Source organism: Capsicum annuum, chromosome 7 (genome assembly GCF_002878395.1).
Source record: "Capsicum annuum cultivar UCD-10X-F1 chromosome 7, UCD10Xv1.1, whole genome shotgun sequence".
Taxonomy (NCBI): domain Eukaryota; kingdom Viridiplantae; phylum Streptophyta; class Magnoliopsida; order Solanales; family Solanaceae; genus Capsicum; species Capsicum annuum.
The window spans coordinates 223,233,555-223,258,576 of NC_061117.1; the positions used below are offsets into that span (position 1 = coordinate 223,233,555).

At 33.8% G+C, this 25,022-nt stretch overlaps 2 protein-coding genes and 1 non-coding gene across 4 annotated transcripts; all 3 read left to right on the forward strand.

The window, feature by feature from the left end:
- Window positions 1-601: 601 nt before the first annotated feature.
- Window positions 602-2,329, forward strand: LOC107856376 (21.7 kDa class VI heat shock protein). Its single transcript, XM_016701398.2, has 2 exons — window positions 602-1,123; window positions 1,935-2,329. Exons 1-2 carry the CDS (start codon window positions 811-813, stop codon window positions 2,192-2,194), a joined length of 573 nt encoding a protein of 190 aa, XP_016556884.1. The 5' UTR covers window positions 602-810; the 3' UTR covers window positions 2,195-2,329.
- An 8,829-nt stretch (window positions 2,330-11,158) lies between these two features.
- Window positions 11,159-11,231, forward strand: TRNAA-AGC. Its single transcript has one exon. It is a non-coding gene; the product is annotated as a tRNA-Ala (tRNA).
- Window positions 11,232-18,686: 7,455 nt separating this feature from the next.
- Window positions 18,687-24,569, forward strand: LOC107856364 (kinesin-like protein KIN-14N). 2 transcript variants are annotated; one of them, XM_016701382.2, is made up of 17 exons: window positions 18,688-19,006; window positions 19,492-19,746; window positions 19,912-20,056; window positions 20,138-20,247; window positions 20,354-20,473; window positions 20,560-20,763; window positions 21,191-21,400; window positions 21,490-21,564; window positions 21,679-21,825; window positions 21,909-22,047; window positions 22,146-22,255; window positions 22,847-23,008; window positions 23,109-23,308; window positions 23,524-23,605; window positions 23,703-23,807; window positions 23,899-24,003; window positions 24,126-24,569. In XM_016701382.2, exons 1-17 carry the CDS (start codon window positions 18,953-18,955, stop codon window positions 24,303-24,305), a joined length of 2,403 nt encoding a protein of 800 aa, XP_016556868.1. In that variant the 5' UTR covers window positions 18,688-18,952; the 3' UTR covers window positions 24,306-24,569. The 2 variants fall into 2 exon arrangements, 1 of the variants encoding a protein (XP_016556868.1); XR_007057904.1 differs by lacking the exon at window positions 24,126-24,569 and having other exon boundaries at window positions 18,687-19,006; window positions 23,692-23,807; window positions 23,899-23,948.
- The last annotated feature ends 453 nt before the right edge of the window (window positions 24,570-25,022 follow it).

Genomic DNA, 25,022 nt, shown 5'->3' on the forward strand with positions numbered 1-25,022 from the left:
AAATATGACTCGTTACAAAATTTAACGCAATGGAATTTTCACTTTCATGACGTGTATATAATAAATTGATACCAATAGTTTGACCTTTTAGTCATTTGCACGTTGAGTTACACATAGTTTCATTGTTGATAAGGTTCGATGCTTACCCCGAAATTCATAATTTTGAAATTTGTCTTCAATCTCCACGTGTTGCCTCCTGATTCATCCAGCTATTTCAAAAGTGGGTCCAGGCAAATTTTTTATTCTCTTTAGGTCCCTATCTAGCTAAGTCCAAAATTTTGATAAGGATTACTTGACCTTGTATTTCAAATACTTTGAAAGAATCAGTCCAATACACTAAGCATCTATTAAAAACTTACACGCATTTGGTGTATACATCAAATTAATATTTTTTAATCATGATTATGTAATTAAATTGATTATGTAATTAAATTAAGTAAAATACATATTAATTAATCATAATTAAGTAACATAAAACTTTAAATTCAAATATATAACATGCATGTAGTATTGATTTGGTGTATACACTAAGCATCTCATTTTCATGCAGAGTTTAAATAATGATAGGGCCCTAAATTCAACAACTACCGTTAAATTTTTCATACTTGGGTATATAAGAGGGAAAAAAAATCTTGAAAAGAAATATATTCTCTTTATCTTTACAGCACATTTTTCCAAATATTCCATGAGAATTTGTTCTCTCCTTTGTTTATAGACACCACTAAAAATAGTATAAGATGAATTCAAGTCCCAAATTCTCCTCCACCATTATTCAAATTTATTTTTTCTTTTTCATTGAACTTTAACTCAATGGCCAGTTACAAACAACTAGAAGTTCAATTTGAAGAACCAAATCCCAAAAAATGGTGTGTTCCATTAAAAGAAGATGTGTTTGTAGCATTCATGAATAAAGGGAATTTTATAACACATAAGGCTTTGTGTGAAGGTTCACTTTTTAGTCCATTATTGTTTGGCAAATTTTTTGATCCTTCTGATGCATTTCCACTATGGGAATTTGATTCAGATGTGTTATTGTCCAATGCAAGAAGCAGTAATAATAACCAGTGCACTGTTGATTGGGCTCAAACCGAGACAGATTATGTATTGAAAGCTGAAATACCAGGTGAGACGGATCCATGACTTGAATTTTATGAGTTTTGACTTCTGTGACTTCAAGTGCTAATAAGTACGTAGTAATAACATAGTTCTTAGTTTAAAATTTGTATCGTACGTTGTATTCTAGACCTGCCCTTGATTTTACTCGAATGTCATGTGGTGGGACTATACTATTGTAGGAATTAATTAGAAATTACAGCACGTAAATTGATTTTGAACCACCTTTGTTGTTATACTAGGAAGCTTCTATGTATACGAAAGTAATCGCTTTTATTTAAAAGTAGTATAAGAATTCAATTAGACCTCCTCATGTAGCTTAGCCCCTAATCTATGGTCCACCCTCATGTCTGCTTCGTACGATCAGGAGTAGAATATGATGTTTGGACTCTCCGAAAATATTAATGCATTATTATTGAAAGATCTAACAAACATCCGACAAAATTTTTGAAGAGTATGATTAATATAGGCGAAACTACATATAGGATATTTCTAGCATCTAACATCTTACACACAAGATGTAGGCTGTTGAATTGCCCGAGTTCATGAAGGTTACAACGCAGTTCAACAGCCTACAAGGGAAATTCACTCGTTTTTTTCATCTCATCTAATTAGTCTCTTTTATGAGTTGAGGGCGGAGCTGCAACATGTTTCAGTTTTCTTCGCGGGCCATAATCAGGGTAGAGCTACTCGTCAACATGTTACATGTATGTCCGTCCTTGATTCATTTGCAATATTAATTCGACCAACACTAAGTTTACGTGTACTATTCATCTGCAATATTGATTTTCGACCAACACTATTGACATCTGCTGCAACAGGAGTTGGTAAAGGTGTCATTCGTGTTACTATTGAAGACGAGAAGGTGTTAGAGGTGAGTGGACAATTGAGGCTGAAAATAGAGGCCAGAGTGAAGGACTGGAGAGCTGGAAACTGGTGGGAACATGGTTGTGTTCGGAGGATTGAACTGCCTGAAAATGCAGATTGGAAGAAAACAGAAGCATTTTTGAGTACTGGTGATCACACACTCTTAGAAGTTAAAATTCCAAAAATCCCTCCAAATATTTCTGATGTACCTTGATGGGGGAATTTATATATATAATGTGGCAAATAAAGATATTTTAAGCTTGCCTAATAGAGATGTATAAAATGTAATTGATATTTTGTATGACATAGTAATGTTAGTAGTATAAGATACGGAGAGAATTATATAGCGTCTACATGATCAACAATATTAATATGCAAGATTAATTAGTCACAACTTTTGGTAATAAGAAATTATTGAATTAATGATATTAAGAATAGTACGATGATAAGTAAAATTAGGTAACTGAACAAGTAATGCACATACATGATTAACGAGTATTTCAGTTTTATTGTATTTATTCGTATAGTCGTATTGAAGGAAGAAGAATCTGAAAATGGTAAAGCACTCGCAGGTACGGATCCATACCCCACATCTCTATTTTCTCCTTTTGTCTATTGCCAGGTTCCTTTTGTCTATTGTCAGGTGTCTCAATAAAATTAATGGCCTAAAGCCAAATTTTAATAGGAGGTGTTACATATATAAACATACATACAAAAATACTACTGTAATAATTTTGAGTTATCTTATTTGTTTAGTTGTTTTGATGTAGTATTTTTAAAAGACACGCCTTTAGCTTCACATATTAATATGATTATTAATAGAAGTAAGGATTAATTCTGGTTAATAAGTTGTTAGTCATTTATTTGTAATGCATTAACTTAGATGTTGTTATTAAAACTTTATTTATTAGTATAAAATTTGAGTTGTTTAGTTCAAAATTCTAAAATATTTCTTGTAAAAATGAAATAATTTTTTCTCTTTTTTATTATTATTATTTCTTAGATGTTTTTTTAAATCATATTTCACAATTTTCATTATTATTTCAAGTGAAGTTGAAATTATAGAGTTTATTAAAAAGTTTGAGGCCTCAAAATTTTTGGGGCCTAAAGCGAAAGCTTTACTAGTTTTATCCTTGAGCCACCCCTGTCTATTGCTTTTTCTCTTCTCTCGTCTATTTGCAAGTTCCAAATAAATAATAATATTACAAAATTTATAAAGTACTCTTAAACATACTAATTTTAGTTACTATATTGTTGATGAAACATGAAAAAGTGCAATAAAAATGTGTCACGACCCAATTTTCGAGTCATGATGGCACCTACCACATCCCACCGGTAGGTAAGCCGATACCGTAACCCAGAGCTATTGCAATGGATTGCCTAGGTAAGAACATCCAACTTGGACTCTATATGTGAACACAGCATATAACAACATTTCACAACTAAGGACAAACGATATTCAAACACAAATCCCACGATCTGATAGTATTAATACAAGAGCTTTTAAACTTGACAAGAGGAATTTATAATCTCAGAATCTAAAATGTCTTAAACAAAATCATACATTTGTCTCAAAAGCAAAAGACAAATAAGGATAGAAGGGATAGAGGGTAACTCGATCTCCAAGAGCTCACCCTGTCTCCGAATAGTCAACTCGTACGAACTAGCCCAACGGCGGCAACTAGAACCTGGGTCTGCACCAAAAAGGTACAGAAGTGTAGTATAAGTACCAAAACACTGGTACGCAGTAGGCATCATTGGCCGACTGAGCTCAAATATAATGTAAAGACGATATAAAGAAAGACAATGATCTTAAAGTCAAGGGATAGGATCGTACCTGAATCTACTTTGGTACCACTGTAACAACATCTATACTACTAAAGCAATAACATGACATACTATTTCAATATACTCCATAATCACCATAACAACTGAGTATCATTTCGAAAGTGCACAACCATATACACAATAGCAAAACATCTACTTGCCATAATCATCATCAACAATCTTTAGAACATACACACAAGAACTTACCACGACGTCCCATACCGCCGGAAGTACACGAAAGAGAGCAAAACAAAGAACTCATCACGACGTCCCATACCATCGAAGAGTACACAAAAGAATACAACCAATAATACCATAAAGTACAACTACTCCATCAACTTATCAAAAACCGCGGGTAGCACAACCCCGCCATGACTCATTACCGAAATCAACTTCCAAGTACCCATACCATAATTCAACATAAAGAAAGCAACATTGTCATAGCATAGGTATGTAATCATTAGTTCTATAACTCATTGATAAATACCACAAAGTCCATACTAATTAACCTTATTTTTCCAAAAGTCAAAAGATTTCAAGTCTTAAAATCACTAGTCATCAAATTGGGGAAAAACTACAAGCCACCCATAGTATAGGTTATTCAACTATCATAAGGCCATTCTTTAATTAGCATCATCATGGCATGAGTTATCAATTAAGGCATCTCAACTTCACATATTAGAATATAATTTAACTATCCATCACGCAATACTAGATCTATCATCACCAAGCATGTCACAACCTTAAGGACTAGTTCCATATTTTAATCGAGTAAAGTCCACCAACTAGTTTACTAGGTTTCTAGGTTCAAAATAATAATCATATATTTTAGAAGTAGCTAATTATAACATAAGCCACCTTACTAGGCAATATTTCATAATATAACCTCTTATTCAAGTCAAGTATATATATTAGGTTAGCCCTTGAATTTTTATGTAAATTTACATGTAACACTAAGCCTTAACTCAATATTAGGCATAAATTTCCTCTAGTAGCTAGTTTAGCATCAAAAAGGGTCACACCTCTTATATAGTGATTTGGAACAAGAAACAAATAATAATTTACCAATAGAGACCTTATAATTCTAGCACATAGGCGATTGACCCCACACAACCTAACCTTACAAATATCAATGCATATAAGTAAATTTGCCCCACATGGCATCAAAATGTTCTTACCTCTTCCGGATTCACCGAGCATCATCACAATATCAACATATTCTGTCGAATTCATTGAGCATCATCATAATATCACACATTCCTCCGGACTCGAATTGGGCATCATCATAATATCACACATTCCTCCAGAATCGAATCGGGCATCATCATAATATCACACATTCCTCCGGACTCAAATCGGACATCATCATGATATCACATATTCCTCCGAACTCGAACCGGGCATATATTCCTCCGAACTCGAACCGAGCATCATCATAATATCACATATTCCTCCGAACTGGAACCGGACATCATCATAATATCACATATTCCTCCGGACTAATCGGGCATCATCATAGTATCAATAATTCTTTCGAATTTATCGGGCATCATCATTGTATTAATATTTTTCAAGACAACAACATACACACATAAATGGCCCCAAATCAATAAACATACACAGGTTCACAATAATCGAGTAATGGAGATGTAAGATGCATAAACCATCACACTTTATTACTAGTCATCATCATGACATGTGAGTAGAAGCATAGGCATGAGTATCTAGATGACATACACAATTACCGTATTTCCTTGGCTATCCATAACACGGTAATAAGACAACAATCAAGAATACATATTTTTCAACCATCAACCTTATTCATAAACCGACAACCGGATTTAACCCTTATAATCTCAATAACATAATTTAGACGCTCATCAAGTATCTAGGTTACCAAGGAGTTACATAGTTCAAGCTTAAGGTGGGTTAAGTCCCACTTCTAACTCCCACTAATACTAAAGTCACTTCTACAAGACAAACTTCTACTCGAATTTAGGCTAGGTTATCTAAGTCACACCATAAGGGCTTATCAATCCTTACTAAGTATATAAGAGAAATATTCTTCAAGTATTCTTCCTAAGTCAACCCAACACCAAGGTCATCTCCTATCTAGGCATTTAATATAGGTCAATACACTCCTAAGGATAGAGAAGTATACTATTCATGTCTACTTAGAACAACTATAATGTTCACACACTAGTCATAAGACCATAATTAAGCTAACCAAGGTCCTAGGCTAAGGGTCAAAAATCATAACTTACAAATCCATGGCCTATAGGAATTAATAAATCCTAAATTTACCATTTAATCAACTATTATCTAAATTTCCTGCCCAATCGCGCAAGATATCAATGATTACATTACAAACAAGCTCAATCTATACTACGGGTAAGCCTAACCTACCTTAAATCCAAGCAACTCACGAACTAACGAGCTTTCCTTTTCTTTTCGAGAAGCTTCCTCTTCCACAAGCAATGTTATCAACAATATAATCGAAGCATTACAAAAAGAATGAAAATACCCATTATGGCATCATTATGCCATGGGTTTCAAATAGACACCAAAATCCCAATTAGGTTTCACCCTTGGAAAGGAGTTTCCAAAACCAACCATAGACTAATTATATTTAGGGAGTTAAAACCCTCAATTAATTTGAGTCAAACACTCAATTTTGGGGATACAATTGACCCACATTGATTTAGAGTTTTGAGTCAAAAAAATAATGAAATTAATATCAAATTAGAGGAATTCTTACCTTGAATTTATAGTAAAAAGATGGATTACACAAGTTGTTTAAGTTTCCAATCAACCCACAAGACCAATTTTGAGTCACCACTCTTTTAGGGATGCTAGGGTTTTAATAGAGGTGAAGAATGCTCAAAATCTATCAAAATCCCCCTTTTATACGGTTTTAGATGGGCCCGCAAAGGTCAAAATTTATTTTTGATCTTCCGAACTCATTTGGACTCCGTTTTTCGCAAACGAACTATGTAACCCCACTAAATTCGACATTCAGGACGCATTGGTGAAGTTGGATTTTTCATACGAGGTCATGTAGACCACTTGTGGGTCCCACACCCCTATATTTCGATATTTGACTTTTCGACTAATTGGTGGAAATGAGTCCGGGTGTTATGGTATCCGAACCAAGGGTCTATCTTTCCTAAAATTGATCTTACATAGATGTTGGCACAGTCGAGATTTGCATGCGAATTATTTTACTAAAATTTCGTTCCGCGGCCGTTTGGAATCGATGAAGACTTAAAATTATAAAAGTGGTTCTAAAAGTCAAACGAACCGTCAGGTAACCGAACTATCAATTCTAGCAAGTCACTAATGACTTGGGATGGCTATGGAGGAGCTCTATCGGCAAAATAAGCAAGAATACGGCTAATGACCTGAAGGGTCATTACAAAATGGTAAAAACTTACTCATTTTAGCTCATAATAATAAAAAATTTACTTACACCCGATATTTCCAGCAAGTCAAATAAACATATGACATGTATTGCAAATAGAGTTTAAGTCATTAACTATGGTTCATTAATATGCATCCACGCCCCATTCAATCACTTAATTAAAGAAAATTTATATAATTTGATGTAAACATCGGATGTGAATAAGTTTTTTATTATTACGTGTAACACCCTGTATTCAAGTACGTGTATTGTCGTATTCAAGTACGTGTATTGGTCTTATTTATATGGAATTAATTTTTTTATTTTATTTATACCGAAATTTTTATGTCGATGGTTCCATGCGAAGGTTATTGAATAAGCTTTCCAACGATATAAAGATTTCCAAAAATGGATAGGTTTTGGATATAATCGAGCACGTTCGAAAATATAAAACGGTGGTCGGGATATTTGGGGATAGTAAATGTGCAGGAAAATTTCCTGCACACAAACTATTGAGGCCAGCCGAATTTTTAGGTCAACTTTGAACGATTATAACTCCCTTAATATAATGAAATGGGAGAGCTGAGACCTATGAAAAGAAAGATCTTTGAGTCTTCTTTCCAATGCAATTAGTTTCATCCAAATCCGAAGTCTGAGTAAAGAGTTATACTCATTTTACTTCAGCCTATCAAAATAGATTTTTAGGGTCAACTTCAAACGACCATAACTTCTTGTATAGGACGAACTGGGTGGCCTACTTTATATGAAATGAAAGCCCTTTGAATTATCCTTCTAAGGATACCAATTTCACCCAAATCCGATATCGGAGCAAAGAGTTATGGTCGATCTACTTTAGCTTATCAAAACAGTCCACCAAAGGACAGATTTGACATTATTTAAATTTTAAAGGCATTTTGGTCATTTCTTATTATATTATAGATGGGAATATGTGTATATATACATGTATATGAGTTCAAAAACTCATTTTTATCATCAATCATTAAGGAAGAACAAACCCTAGCCAAATTTGACCTTTAAATTACTTTTGATTCAACCGTAGAAATTCCAAAGTAATTCGATAACTACGTTTGTCATCTCGAGAGCTTCGAACGACAGCTATTATTTGTGCAAATAGGATTGCATAATCAAGAGGTCAATTCTAAGGTATGAATATTGTTTTCCTTTGTTCTTTTCCATATGAATATGTGTGATAGAGGATTATATGTATTGGTTGTTATTGAAAGGTGATGGAAATAGGGTTATGGACTATTTTGCATGGTTTGATTGTATTGAATTGTGGAAGGTGGATATTGTAATTGAGTTATGGAAGGTGGATATGGTGATATACTATTGAATTGATAATTATTTATATCTATGGCTTAATTTGGTTTAATGGATTGGTTGGAAGGATAAATGAATCCAAACTTGATATTGGAGGATGTTGTATGAATATGCATGGCGTGTGAATGTAATTGGAGTATAAGAGGGTTAAAGTGACACCCTTTATGGTGTAATTAAGGCTTACTACTTAACCACTAGTTTGGTGAATTCAAATAATTGAATTCTGACGTTTGGTTGCTAATACTAGATTGCTATACATGTTCATTGTAGATAAGTAATCCGAAAAGACGGGAAGTCCATTTGGGACTAGTATTGAAGGTTGACAGTCAGGTATGTAAAGCATACTCTATACCATATCTTTGGCATGAAAGTGAACATTTGTTCTATTAAGAAAGTTTCCAAAGTTATTCAGTAACATGTGATCCATAATGGTTTTGTATGATGTCCTACGTTACCAATGAACTTGTTTCCATCCTATAAGATGTCAAGACATTCCAATACTTACTTGTTTTCCAAATATTATATGTTTATTGCACTAATTAATGTCAGAAGGTATCCGGTTACTCAAACAAGATCCATGTGCTATTAATGACTGTAAAACGTTTCATTGATATACCAATAAGTTCCTACTTCATTGTTATGGCATTGATGACTCCAAAACACTTCATTGATGTGCCAATGAGTTCTTACTTCATTGTTATTGCATTGATGGTCTATTTATATGTCTCTTATTGATTTCAAAGTATCAAAAATGCGGTGGTGATCGAAATAAAAATCTCAAATATTAATTGAACTAAGTGATGGAAGTTCTCTCTTATCAGGTGGTATCCCAGGGGCATAAGCCTATTATGGGTCAATCCCTATTTATGTGTTTATGGGTGGTATCCTAGGGGCATAAGCCTATCATGGGTCAATCCCAGTTGATATGTACTGGAGGCAGCCTAATAGTCACAGTACAGTACAATAATGATTACAAAGATGATAAGAACGAAGGTAAAGTGATTGAATAAATACAATGTACAGGTTGTCACAAGTTCTAGTAAGTGTGGTCCACTCCTATTGCGATTTGTTCACTTGTTTCTGATTTTTATTAAGCTCCTATATCATATGTGATTATCTACAGCTTTACATACTCAGTACATATTTCGTACTGACGTCCCCCACGGGGGACCTGCATTTCATGCTACAAGCACAGGTACCTCATCTCATACACCGCACAAGTAGAAGCCAGGATATCCAGCTATTTTTGGTGAGCTCCAGTTTGCTTCGGGGCTTTCCGTGTCATATCCAGTCACTTTTGGTATTGTATAGAAGTTAGTTATATGGCGGGGTGTGTCCCGACCTTAGTTAAACTCTGTGTATTGTCTAGAGGCTTTGTAGACCTAATGTACAGTCAAGGTGGTGTTTTGTTAATAGACATGATGGCTCCAATGGCCAAGTATTGTATATACATATATATATATATATGTGTGTGTGTGTGTGCTCGAGCTTATACAGGTGATTATTTCCTTTTATATGCGTCATGATGCTGTCCAAATTTCGGGTTGTCATAGAGGTATGCATGGGAAGTGTAAGGTTATGAGCTGGTTCTCCCGAGCCTCCTCGGTTACGGGTGCCAGTCCGCCCCAATAGTATTTGAGGCGTGACATTACGAAACTCAATAAGGACCATTTTGATGTCATTGTATCGAAATAGGTAATAAATTTCCTACTCTAACTTATAGAACTATTTTTTTTTTCAATTAGAAGTTACTTTTTCTTATGGAAATACCTAATCAAGGGTTAAACTAGAAGAGAAGAAAGGGTGTTTAACTAATTAAGCAATGATTTCATTCTTTAATCAAATTGGTTCTTTATTTATGCCTTAATTTTCTGTAGAATAGTTTGTAATCCAAACTTATTTTTTTTTTCCTTTAATAATTTAAGTAGTTGGTCTCATCAACAACAATGTTAATATAGCGTGTCTAGACCTTACGTCACATAGTTTAATCAATAACGTATTAGAAATTCTTGTAGCTTGAGACGTGTAAAGGACGTTGTTCTTCCCAATATTTTGTTGATGGGGATATATTCACACAGTCACAACTTTTGGTAATAAAAAATTATTGAAATTGTTGATATTAAGAATGGTACGGTGATAAGTAAAATTAGGTAACTAAAAAAGTAATGCACATATATACATGATTAACGAGTATTTCAGTTTTATTATATTTATTAACTCGTATAGTCGTATTGAAGGAAGAAGAATCTAAAGATAGAAGGGAACTCGATCCATTTTTCATAGCCGCTAACCAAACGGAAAGCTTTGAAATAACTTCTCCAGTTCAAAGTATAAAATAAAGGAGTTTAACACTATGTTTATATAGGGCGAAATAGTAATAAAGAGTTAAAGGAGATACTCCTCTTTGGTCCTTTTTACATGACACTATTTGCTTTAAGCGGACCAGCTATCCTTCTGTATATACACAATATAGAAAAAGATCTACCTTGACAACAAACACGTCATTAACTGATAGTTTAAGTGCATGGAATGACATATGACTCCTTAAAAGAAGAGACAAGCAACTAATTACTTGTTATATAATATTTCTTGCAAGCATTGCTAAGAATTGGGGATGTAGCTCAGATGGTAGAGCGCTCGCTTAGCATGCGAGAGGTACGGGGATCGATACCCCGCATCTCCATTCATTTCTTATATTGTTTTTGTTTATTGCTCCCAAATTTTCAAGTTACAAACAAATAATATTACAAAATTTGTAAAGTAAAACTCAAGTTCCATGCTTAACCATACTAATAATATAAGTGTTACATTGTTGATGAAGCTTGAAAAATTGCAATGAAAATGGTATAAACTTATCCATTTTAGTTTCTAACAATAAAAAATTTTCCCACGCTTGATGTTTATATCAAATCAATAGATGTATGACATATATTTGCATATAGAGTTTTGGCATTTAACCAAGGTTCATTTATATGCATCCTCGGCCCTTGCCTCGTTAAAGCGTTGTACTATAATAAATTTATATAATTTGATGTAAACATCAGATGTGAGTAACTTTTTTATTGTTATAAAAGAACTCAACTTGATCATTCTAATGTCATCGTATCGAAATAAGTAATTTCCTACTCTACCTTGAAAACTATTTTTTCTTCATTAGAAGTTACTTTTTCTAATGGAAATACCTAATCAAGGGTTAAACTAGAAGAGAAGAAAGGAAGTAATTAAGCAATGATTTCATTCTTTAATTAAATTGGTTCTTTATTTATGCCTTAATTTTCTGTAGGATAGTTTGTAATCCAAACTTAATTTTCTTTTTCCTTTAATAATTTAAGTAGTTGGTTAGGAAAAGGACTTTGATATGTATCAGTCAAAAGCCTCATAAAATTGGTAGTTTTACTTTAGGTCAGAATTAAAAGCATTTAAATTTGTAAAACTAAGGGTTTAAATGACCTGCAATTTAAATGCAACGACCAAACTCACCAATTTACAAAAATTCAAGGCCACGTAGTGATTTTTCAACTACTACAAAAAGTTCAATCGAAATGCTTGGTTAAATTGAAAGGTGAAAATTTATATTCTCGACTAAATGAAGAGCGATAAAATTACTCCATGAAAATATGACTCGCTCAAGGTTATCTTGGCTCATCCATTTGATATCCCTAGTGCACAAACGCCCTTATATGCTATTTTCTTTTCCGATCTTAAATTGTAACTCGCCAACTTTATAAGTTTGGATCATCGAAATAATATAAAACTGTAACACGATCAAGAATTTTGAGAAGAAAGTTCAAAAAATTTGAACTTGCGATCTAAAGTAATTTTTGAACCTCGTCCTTTGATGCGCACTTGTTTTATGCATATATATTGTTTTGAGTCGCGCTCATGATGTATTGTTATAAACGGACAAGAATAAGCAATACCACAAGCAAAAGAAAAATAAGAAGAACACACAGATTTACATAAAAATCTTTGACGGAAAAAATCACGGGCAATGACAGAGGAAATTCACTATGAAGGAGGGGAATACAAGGTGGATACGATAGTCTCAATTTCGTGTAAAAACTACCCGAAACAACCCACTAAACGCACTTATATAATACATGCGTACAAATAAATTCTAAGCCCAAAAACATACAGACCCCACAAAAAATCACAAACATGAATCGCACCGCGAACTTTTCAGGACCGAATCAACAAAATTCGGGTCACAAACTCTAACATGTATCTATTTCGATTCAACTACTCATGATGTATCTATTTTAAGTCCAGTTCGCTCATGATGTATGTATCTATTGAAAACTAGTGCCTTGTAATTAATCGACTTTTTTCAATAACTGTATCTAAATCAGTCTGTATGCACCTCAACCGATTCTACGGGATACCTGCATGTACCTTCCACTGTCATCTACATATATCGGATAACTACATCCACAAAAGTTAAACTAGATGGAAGTTGAGAAATCACATATACGGCACATTTGAACCTAGTAATTAGTGATTTCTTGCAGGCCACCAACTTTAATTTGGACGTTCTGCTTCTATGTCTTGTTCAGTTTCTTCTCTTGTTAATTAATTATTATTATTAGTTGAGAATTTTTTGTTTTTTTTTTTCTAAAAGTAAATTGAGAAAGGACATAAAGATAAAAGAGAAGAACAAAAGGTCAAAAGTCACATTCTCCAACAAATATTTCACATTCATGTCCGGCTTAACAAATGATTTGCCCCCTAACTTCAATTTTTGCCATTTGGACTTCACAAAAAATAGTACTGAGGGTCAATGCATCTATTTTTTTATTTTTTTTGGTTCTAAATTCTATCCAACGTAAAATCCTTTATGTTTTTATAAATACTATGGCCATACGAATTTGGGAAAATGGGAGTATTAATTTTTTTCAAAGATATTGCAAGGCTAACAATAAGAATTTATAGTATTGCGCATGCATGCAGTTCAAATTACACTACATTGACCATTAAAATTTTCCTAGAGAGCAACCATAAAGGTATATATTATATAATTGCGGTATTCGAGCTAATTAACTACTTGTTTGCGCCTCGACTAATTAATTCCATGAATACATGTCATCACCTTTCACTGGACACCGGCCAGTAACAGGTAGCAATTTGTCATATTATAACTTTGTCCACCAAGAATCGAACGCATATGGGAAGAAATCATGCATCGCCTCATATACTTTTTGTTTCTTCTCTCGACTAATTTCATGGATACCTCCCACCACCACCAAGTATACCAAAACTAGGACAAATGCGAAGAAATTACCTATTGTTTTTTTTTAATCTTTGTTGAGATTTAAACTAAGACCTCATGATTCTCAACTCGCTCCATTAATTTTAATGTATTTCTAATTAGTTTCTTGACTTGGCAAGCAAGCGTAAAATGACACACATGCAAGACCTTGCCAATATGTTAGGAACTACAGTATTATATACTGTTACATTAGGCGTCACGAATGATATATATTTGTCAAAAGCCATAATATATGGAGTAGTAGTTATATTTATCACAACAACTATTTGATTCACCACCGAACGTCGTGGTGGAGTGATAAATATTCCTTCAATTTTAATCAGAGGCCTTGAATTTAAAGCCTTGTTATGTACAGAATCGCCTTTAGTAGAGAGTGTGTTACCCTCTTTCAAAATGAGATTTTTTGACACAAAGTCCGGATTAGTCGAGTCCCAATACGTATTATATATTGTTACCTTAGCGTGAGGACTGATATATATTCGCAAAAGCCATAATATATGGAGTAGTAGTTGTATTTGCAAAAGCCATAATATATGGAGCAGTAGTTGATTCACAACAACTATATAGTTAGATTCACGACGGAAGGTTGTGGTAGAATGATAAATATTCCTTCAACCTTGATAACAGGTTTCAAATTTGAGCTCTATGTATGGAGTCGTTTTTCATAGGAAGAACTCTACCTGACCCCATATATATATATATATATATATATATATTAGTTATAATAAAACAACTATATATTAATTCGTACTATGCAAGTCTTTGAAAATATTCACTTTGTTCATTATCCATATTTTCCCAGCTTTATATCAAAGTATAGTACTGTACCTTGTTGGTATTTTTAAAGAACAATATGGAGCCTAGCATGCATTCTGCTTTACGTTATCATATTGATATATCCAAATCAGACAACTAAATACATAAATGTAATATTGCCCTGCTCATGAAGCAATCAACTAATATATATGCATATAAATAGAAAATATAATTCCACTCCATATATTATTTAGTTAGCTCCCTAGTCAACTTGTAAAATTACACTGCGTATGTTAAGTTGTTATCATTGTTGTTGTAACTTCCTAGTCGACACCAGGGGCGGAGCCACCTTTAGCTCAGGGGGTTCATTCAATGGAAAATTATACTATTTATACATGGTTAAAATTATCGTTTATGTACATATAGTTGGCATTGAACCCCTTCTGCTAGTTCGTATGTTTACTTCTGAACATTCTTAGTAAAAATCCTGACTCCGCCACTAATCGACACTCTGATCTCTATCATTGTGCCAAACGATCCCCCAATGCTCCATATCCCTCTAATTTTTAACAAGATGGGAGAAAGAGTTCATTGTTAGGGGTATCAAACAGACGGGTTGGCTTAGATATAGACGAGTCAAATAGACTGAGTTAATAAATCGGTGGGCCATTAACCCATCCAAAAGTTACAAGATAGATTGAGTCAAGATGCATGGACTAAACAATGGTTCATAATCCACCCCGGCAACCCCTCAAACCTTTTTTTAGTGTAATTTATTTAATTATCAAACAAAACTAATTAATTAATAGGCTTTAATTTCTTTATTATGATTGTGATTATATTATTACATTTCAATTTATTAGTATTATTTTTTAAAAAAAAAAACTAATAAAGTTTCTTGTACGTCAATTTAGACTACATATTTAGCCCATGAATTGAACTGTGTGAACCAAACTAAGTTGATTTCGTAAAAAACAGATTTGATCGATCGTATTTTTCTGGGCTAATTTTAACCCGACCCATCCACCCCCCTTATTAAAATCATTTCAAGACTAATTGCTATTTCAACTTCCCAACAAGAAAAAAGTAAAAAATTATAAGGTATATGAAATGGTGACACCTAAAAAAGGCAAGCAGTTAACATCACAGCTTTGTAAAAGTCTCTCGTGGTTGTGCACTTTTAATAATAATAGAGCACTGTGCATTTGTATCACATTTTGTTATGGTTAACTAAACACGTTAGGCATAAATTCAAAGTTATAAAAGAAAGAAACAAAAATTCTTATAATAGTATAGTACTCTTATCTAATTGTGAAAATAACACTTGAATATATGAGGCTAATGAAGAAGATATAAGAAAGGTTTGTGGATTGGTACAAAACACCAATAAGTGAAAAGATGCATTACCAATGCTATCTTTATAGCCATTATTGGCACAATGAGAGCATCAGAAGAAGAAGCAGTGGCGGATTCAGAATTTTTTTCAAGGAGTCGAAAAATGAATTAAAAACAAAAATCAGGCAAGCCTACGTGCTCCAATGAGAATCGAACCTACAACTCAAGTAATGCAGTCAATACCATTGAGCTATCTCATATCTTTGACTCAGATAATTCAAAATTAATATATGTACCAAAATATAGATTTTCTACCCTATGCATATAACATAATTTTTTGTCAAGGGGTTCGGGCGAACCCCTGACACCCAGGTAGGTCCGCCCCTCATTAGAAGGACATTATATATGTATATGATTTATATCCAATGGGGAAAAGGTGAAAGGTGGAATAGTATTCTTTGACACACATAGGACGCAAGATAACGCAAAAGATCAATTCCATTTGTTTTGCAACTCAAGTTACTTAGTAAAAGTCCGAATTACTATTCTTTTTTATTTTCATGTCAACTAAAACCTATCAATAATATCAGAGGCGGAATCAAGATTTCTATTGAGGGAATTCAAAATCAGAACAAAAACTCATCGAATGAGGGTTCAACATCTACAGTATATACATAAAAATCAATTTAATCATATAATAATAGTATAATTTTCCGTCGAAGGAAGTTCGAGCGAATTTCCTATTACTAGGCTGGCTCATATGCATGTACTCATGTCAAACATATATTTTCTTAAAATTATTCAAATGTGTGTACTCAAGTCGAAAAATATACTAGCTAGCTGCGTCAATTATATTATATTTCACAAAGCTCTTTACGAACACGGAAGCAAACTCCTAAAGATCGAAATCCAATTACTTATCTCTCTAATACTTTTTATTCAGTCATCATAGAACGAAACAACAATTGTAACTACCAAAACTCTTCCAATTTATCCCATCTTTGGATAAGTACAGTTAGAGTGCACAATTTTAAAAGGAAAAATTATATAACATCATAACTTATCTTTAATTTTTATTAATTACCTAATTCTTTTAATTAAAAATAATAATCGGATATATCTACAAGCGCATAAATTTTCTGACTCTTTGGTCTCGCTAATGTATATTATATACCTTGATCAAATAATTTAAAAAATAGATGTATCTCAGTAATCAAAATTATGTATCTCATTTTCAAAATTATGTATTCAGATGTTATTTATATTCGAAAATTATAAAATACAAAATTATTTGTAATTTAGCAAAAAGTAAAAATAGAGAATAATTAAGAGTAAATTTATTGGGATTTATGACAGTTAACAAAAATAAAGAATAGAAAAAATTATGTAAGTAATATTGAAATATGTTGATAGATAAATTAAAAGGTACACCAATGATTTCTAAGAAGCCATATGGATCCCATCCCAATATTTAGAATTTTAAATCCCCGTCCGGCGAAATGCAAATAATTATATACAGAAAATGTAATCCCTTTGTTTTAGTGTGACCATATTTGATTAAATATTTGATTTTAAACATATCGTGATATTCTTATGGTTATAATAAACTCATTACAATATTAAGCAAAGCTAAATGCGCGTTAAAAGATTGAGTTTATTTTAACCTTAATATCTTTAAAGCAAAACGTAAAAAAAAATTATGTTTAGATATCTATTAAATTTGCAACCACTACTAAATATGGATGCATTGTAATCCTATAAGTGTGGCCTAAAATATATGCAAATCTTACCTATACCTTTTCGATAAATGCTCGAGTCAAATCTTAAAAGAAAATTAAAAATATATGATATAAAATTATAAGAAAAAAAAATAAGACAATAAAGTAACAAGATACAAAATAAGCTCCGAAACATATTATAAAGAGTTTTACGAATCCATAATTTTAAAATTCCGATTCATTAAATGCTAAGAAAATTAATAATTAGACCAATCAACCTTAATCCTAAATCCATCAGTACAATTAAGGATGATATAAAAAGTTTAATATAAAATATATTATTATTCTTTAAACAAATTATAAGGAAATAGTATCACCTAAAATAAATTCGGAGAAGTAAAAGAGTGGTTCAATGAAGTTGGATTAGACACCTAAGATCTTAGGTTCAATTTCTAATAGAGACAAAAATATTACTCTCTTTGTCCCAAATTATGTGTCGTCATTTGACCGGACACGATATTTATGAAATAAGTATTGACTTTGTTAAAATTACAAAATTACTCTTCTTAAAAAAATGAGTAATAGTATTTAAAATCAAGTGAGACCACTTTTAATTGAAAAGACAAATAAAAAAAAAAGAGTAATTGAATTTAAAATCAAGTGGAATCACTAAGGGTAAAATTGTAATTGTGTTTTTAAAAATTTACTAACTAAGAAAAGGCGACATTCTTTTTGGGACGGACCAAAAAGGAAATAACGATACATAATTTGGGACGGAGGGAGTAAGTGATTTTTCCTATCCGTTCTATCCTTGATGGACAGAGTTACCTAACGTGTCTCATAAAATTAATTAAGGTGCACACAAGTTGGTCCGAACACTATAGTTATATATATAAAAAAAAATAGGTAAAAAGAAAGTTAAAAAAAATGCAACTATATATAAAATGATAAGTATATTAAATTAGACCGTTAGGGGTATAATAGGCAGTGTACATTTCAACGAATCTTAAAAATGCGCCCAGCGCCAGCTCCCATTTCAAAAAAATTCAAATACACTCATCATTCTCCAAAACTACGTCGTTTTATCCCTTAACCTCCGACCAAATTACCAATTAGGGTTTCAAAGAGGAAAATAATTAGTGGGTTTTTTTTTTCCAGTTTACTGCAATTCAAAGCAACGGTAGTAATAAGAGTGATATAGTATTTGGGGAGATATAGCTTCGAGTGCAATTCACGGACCCACACTTCTTCATACTTCAAAATTCCCAAATCAAATCACTCACTCTCTCTCTCACTTCATTTCATAATTAGGAATCTTTTTTTGAAGAAATGGCTCCTCCTAGGAACCAGAACAAAGCGCCTCTTCCTTCTAGTCCTTCCAATGTAAGCAAATCATTTAGGAATTTGTGTTGTTTTTTGGTCTTATGTGCGTTGTGTTTTGGGTTAAAGGGTTTGTTTTTGATTGATTTGATGCAACCCCATGTTTTGTTTTTGGATTTTAATTCGTGGGTGTCTTTTAGTTTTCGTTTCTGGGTGTTTTTGAATTTTTGTTTTTTTTTGGGACTTTTTTTGATTGATTGAAGAATTAAATGTGTTGTTTTTGTGTGTTTTAATCTATGTTGCGTGGACTCTTCAAAAATGTCAGTGGGGTTGGTGTTGGATTCTCCAAAAGTAGTGTATTTTTGGAGAATCTGACAGGGGTGCGGCATTGGCATCGAAAGTAATTTGTGGGTGTTTCTTAGTTTTGATATCTGGGAGTTCCTGAATTTTTGGCTCTCCGGCTTCTGTTTGATTGATTGAAGAACCGAACCACATGTCTTGTTTTTGGGTTTTAATTTGTGGAAGTTCCTGAATTCTTGGGTTTGCAGAGTAAACACGGGACAGATGAAATTGCAGTAGATAAGAAGAGGAAGATTGCTAATCCTAGAATGCCGACTGCAGCTACTGGTGGTAGGCCAACTAGGCAAGCATTTGCAGTGGTGAATGCAGCTCCAGATCTGGCTCCAGCCAGTGGACCACCAAGTACTGCTGGTTCAGACAGCCCTGCATTTGATTTTACAAAAGAGGATGTTGAAGCTTTACTCGCGGAGAAATTGAAAACTAAGAATAAGTTTAACACTAAGGTGAGATGTTGGATTGATTCTTCTGGCTAATGGTTGTACTCCTGGTTAATTTAGCAGAAGTGTCTATTGGTGGTTGTATAGTTCTAGTTAATGGTCGTACTCCTGGTTATAATTGGATTACTGATTCATGTCTATTGGTGCATAAATTTCTGTTGTTCCTATCAGGAAAAGTGTGATCTCATGTCTGAATATATACGAAGACTTAAGCTTTGCATCAAGTGGTTCCAGCAGCTTGAAGAAAACAATGTCACACAACAGGCATCACTTAAAAGCTTGTTAGAATCAGCAGAAAAGAAATGCAACGAAATGGGTATGATTGTGTTCCTCTTGTATAAGTTAGTGCCGTCCAATGAATGACCGACTTATGTTAGCTCTTTTGCGTTTTTCTTAGAGGTGCTAATGAAAGCCAAAGAGGAAGAGTTGAATTCAATCATAATGGAGTTGAGGAAAACAATTGATGCACTGCAAGAAAAGTGTGCAAAAGAGGAGTCAGCCAAATTGGTAGGAGACGGGGAAAGCTCATATTTCTTAAATTTGGGTTTTTGTCGAAGCTTCCCCTGAAGCAAATAATAGCTTTGTCTCTGAATTACGGTAACATTTTGATCAGGAAGCGATGGATTCTTTTAGTAGAGAGAAAGAGGCTAGAGATGCGGCAGAGAAACTGCAATCCTCAGTTTCTGAAGAGCTCAAGAGATCTCAACAAGACAATTCAAGTGCAAACCAAAAGGTAAGGAGATGTACAAGGTATTGTTTTGGTTTGATTATAGTTGTGAATTGCGTGTTTGAATTTACATCTTGCTTTAATATCTGCAGATTCAATCACTAAATGAAATGTACAAGCGGTTACAGGAGTACAACACAAGCTTACAACAGTACAACAGTAAGCTCCAGTCTGAACTTGCTTCAACAAATGAGACATTGAAGCGTGTGGAAAAGGAGAAAGCAGCAGTTTTTGAAAATCTCAGCACTCTCAGAGGTCATTACACTTCTTTGCAGGAACAGCTCTCTTCTTCTAGAGTAAGTTTTGATGTTGTTTTCTTTTCTCCTGTTGTTAGCTTGATGCAGCTTAATTTCTCCCATTTCCACTATTTGAACACTTGTATCTAGCACCTGGTGAAGTTAAACTTATACTCTGCAGCAATGTGAAATGTCTGCTTCATTTCAGGAGTTTTTAAACTGCTTTTTTTCCACTCAAAGCTTAGTCTCGTTTGTTTTGCTTTATGGCCCGGTAACTAAATTTGATGGCATTTAGATAACATTTATGATTTTTAGTTTTTTCTCCAAAGTAGTATCTGCTTGGTTGATGCCTTTAAGTATTTAATTTTATCTCAACTTCTCTTGGTTTATTTATACGGACTGGTAGGCTAGCTGTATAAGCTGAAGAATGACTACTGTTTGTCATCTACTGAGTCATTTTCTTATGTTCCCTTCTGACTTGAAAAAGGCTGTTCAAGATGAGGCTGTCAAACAAAAAGAAACTTTAGCAAATGAAGTTGGATGTTTGCGGGGAGATTTACAGAAGATGAGGGATGATCGTGATCAACAGTTATATCAAGTCCAGATTCTAAATGCTGAATTACTAAAATATAAGGAATGTAATGGGAAATCTGTTGCTGAGTTAGAGGTCATGTCAATGAGGGCAAACGAACTGGAGGTCCGTCTGGTTTTATTTGTGTTTGTCTGAACTTCACCAAGCAATATTTGTTTTTGGTAATAGCCATTTTTCTTGTCTTTTTTCCTCAGGCAAGCTGTCAGTCTCAATCTGAACAAATAAACAGATTGCAAGAGAAACTTACTTTTGCAGAGAAGAGATTAGAGGTGCGTTACAATTTATCATGAAAACACACTCTCCGTGCATAATGTGATTCCTTTTCCTTTCTAGGATTTCTATAGTCCATTATATCTCATAAACTTCAAAATATACTTTGTCAGATGTCCGACATGTCAGCACTTGAAACCAGAACAGAATACGAGGAGCAGAAGAAAGTAATTTTTGATTTGCATCAGCGTCTTGCTGATGCAGAAACAAAAGTTGTGGAAGGAGAGAAACTTCGGAAAAAATTGCACAATACCATCCTGGTAAAATTCTCACGCACATGCTATGCGACTAATATCTTAAAAAAAGTTCATTGAAAATTCACTTATGAGTCTTTCTGGTACAGGAATTGAAAGGCAACATACGAGTTTTCTGTAGAGTGAGACCTTTATTATCTGAAGATGGTGTTGGTGCGGAAGCAAATGTTATCTCTTTTCCAACCTCAATGGAAGCACAAGGGAGAAGCATTGACTTGGCACAAAATGGTGAGTATGTGTTTCTATCACATTGAAGCAGAGATAATATTTGTAGTTTGTTTAGGTTTAATGTCTGTTAACATTGATTTGATATTTCTATTACCAAGGACAAAAGCATTCCTTCACATTTGACAAAGTTTTCACGCCCGAGGCTTCACAAGAAGATGTTTTTGTTGAGATTTCTCAGCTTGTACAGAGTGCTCTTGATGGTTATAAGGTGATGTATTTTTAAACTTCGTGTGTGACTGCAATTCAGTAGTCTTGTGTTAATTAAAAAAAACAATTGATGTTTGCTATAGTTACGGTTATAAGGTGATATATTTTTACCCGTCCCATTTTACTTGTCCTTTTTTACTTATCAAGACGAGACAATTTTTTTTTCCCATTATATACCCTTAGTGTAATTGATTACTCCTTGTTATTAGCATTCTTGAAAAATGTTGCAAAGAGGAGTACCATTAAGAGTACACCATTTAAGAATATAAAATGATGCTTTGGTATTAGTCATCTATCAATATTGGAACTAACAACAAGACACAATTAAGAGGGGCAAAATGGTAAAGTTACATTACCAACCATTGTTCTCTTAATAGCTGTGCCATCGCAATTTGGGACGGGTAAAATGGGACGGAGGGAGTTGTCTAAGATCACAAGTTCCAAGGGTTCTTTTGGTATGTGCCAAAAAACTTTCTTAAACTCACTATCCAGACAAATGCCACCATATAAGTTTTCCTTTTGATATGTCAAATCATTCAATTAATAAACAAAGAAAAACTCATCCATAGCTGATTATCATCCATTTTTTCAGGTTTGCATATTTGCTTATGGTCAAACTGGTTCCGGCAAGACACATACAATGATGGGCAACCCAGAAAGTTCAGAGAATAAAGGACTAATACCCCGCACTTTAGAACAGGTATTTGAGACACGACAGTCTCTTCAAGCACAAGGGTGGAAATATGAAATGCAGGTGAGAAATTGTTACTCTTCTTGATCCAGTTACTTAGTTCTGTACTTCTATGGTTCCGTCTATTTGTTTCTGCTTTCTGACATTGGTTTTCTTCTTTTAGGTGTCAATGCTTGAAATATACAACGAGACTATTCGTGACCTTTTGTCAGGTTTTGATGCATCCAGACCAGAAAATGGCGGAAAGCAATATACAATCAAACATGATGCAAATGGCCATACCCATGTCTCTGACCTGACAGTTGTAGATGTTCAAAGTAGTAACAAGGTTTCTTCACTTTTAAGGAGGGCAGCACAAACCAGGTATGCAATTACAGCTTATCTTTTTTCTCCGCATCTATATTCTTAAATGAAGTTTTATATCTTTCATCCAGTGTTTTGTATAAAATAGGATGATGATGATTTAGTGAAGGACTTTTCTTTTAATTTAAGGAATAAATGCTTCTCAGTTCCTCTATTTGGACTCAAAGGGATTTTAATTTGTGAAACCTTTCTCTAACTGAATTTATGCATGTTAGGTCGGTCGGCAAGACTCAGATGAATGAAAACTCCTCAAGAAGTCATTTCGTTTTCACTTTGAGAATTTCGGGTGTTAATGAGGTGAGAACATTCATGGCAAGCTATTGTACATGGTATGCCATTTGAATCTATTTCAGAACTAGATTTCGAATTGACTAATGGTGAAGTCCACATGTAGAGCACAGAGCAACAAGTACAAGGCGTACTCAATTTGATTGATCTTGCTGGCAGTGAGCGTCTATCTAAGAGTGGGTCTACTGGAGATCGGTTGAAAGAAACTCAGGTTATTTGAGTTTCTCATTCTCTTTACATGAGCTTCCTTTTCCATAAATTTCGCTAAAACCTGTTCTCTATTATCAATGGTGTTCATTCAGGCTATCAACAAGAGTTTATCGTCTTTAAGTGATGTTATATTTGCTCTTGCTAAAAAAGAGGAGCATGTACCATTCAGGAACTCAAAGCTTACCTACCTTCTCCAGGTAAATTCCTTCTACTCCAATTTGAGCTACAATGGACTATTAGCATCTGTTTCCAAAAGTGGAACAGGGTAGTTGTTGGTACCTTATTTCTGACCATTGCATGTTGTTGGTACCTTATTCAGCCCTGTCTAGGTGGTGACTCGAAGACGTTGATGTTTGTTAATGTATCACCAGATCCTTCTTCTACTGGTGAGTCCCTGTGTTCACTCCGGTTTGCAGCAAGGGTTAACGCCTGTGAGATTGGGATTCCAAGACGCCAAACAAGCATGCGTTCATCAGATTCTCGCTTAAGCATTGGCTAAATTTTTCATTTTTTTTTATAGAACACTCGTTCTAGTTTTAGGAACCGCGTGTGGCCTGTATTTCTTCTATATGATTGGCATATGATTTTTAACAGAAGTAAAACACACCCTCTAACCGAATCCACCTTCGATTTGTATAGTGTGGGGAGAGAATACTGCCTTATGTATCTTGTAATAGCGAAGGGCCTTTCTCTTCGAAACATTTATCTCAAGTGCTGTAACTTTTCATTTTTACAACTTAATCTCAGTTTGTTGTAACCTTTATATCATTTGTTGATGTCTTTTGAAGTATATAATTGATGAGATCAACACCTAGAACAGGATTATGAAGCCCACAATTGCTTGTGTTCTTCATTTTTTTGTTGATGCTGCACTTTCTTATTTGTTTTCTTGGACATCATTTGCAGTATAAAGCAAACAGAAATAGGATTCTGAAATACCATCTACTGATTTGTCTCGTAAATCCTAAGTTCATTTGGAACCTCTATTCCAGTGTTACGCGTTATGTTGTAGATCATAGCTAGCTAGTCCAACTTGTTTGGAACTGAGATGCGGTTGTTCTTTTTCTTTCATGAGAAAGGATTCCGGGTCGCTATATTAAAAATGTCTACTGATTTGTCTCGTAAATCCTAAGTTCATATGAAACCTCTATTCCAGTGTTATGTGGTACATCGTATAGATCATAGCTAGCTAGCTAGTCCAACTTGTTTGGAACTA

Excerpts from the sequence above, each read along its gene's own strand:
- LOC107856376 (XM_016701398.2), top strand. The coding sequence starts at position 811 with ATGGCCAGTTACAAACAACTAGAAGTTCAATTTGAAGAACCAAATCCC. Across the intron at positions 1,124-1,934 it reads ATTGAAAGCTGAAATACCAG|GAGTTGGTAAAGGTGTCATT; the intron begins GTGAGACGGATC and ends CTGCTGCAACAG.
- LOC107856364 (XM_016701382.2), top strand. The coding sequence starts at position 18,953 with ATGGCTCCTCCTAGGAACCAGAACAAAGCGCCTCTTCCTTCTAGTCCT. Across the intron at positions 19,007-19,491 it reads TTCCTTCTAGTCCTTCCAAT|AGTAAACACGGGACAGATGA; the intron begins GTAAGCAAATCA and ends TTGGGTTTGCAG. Across the intron at positions 22,048-22,145 it reads CATTGACTTGGCACAAAATG|GACAAAAGCATTCCTTCACA; the intron begins GTGAGTATGTGT and ends TCTATTACCAAG.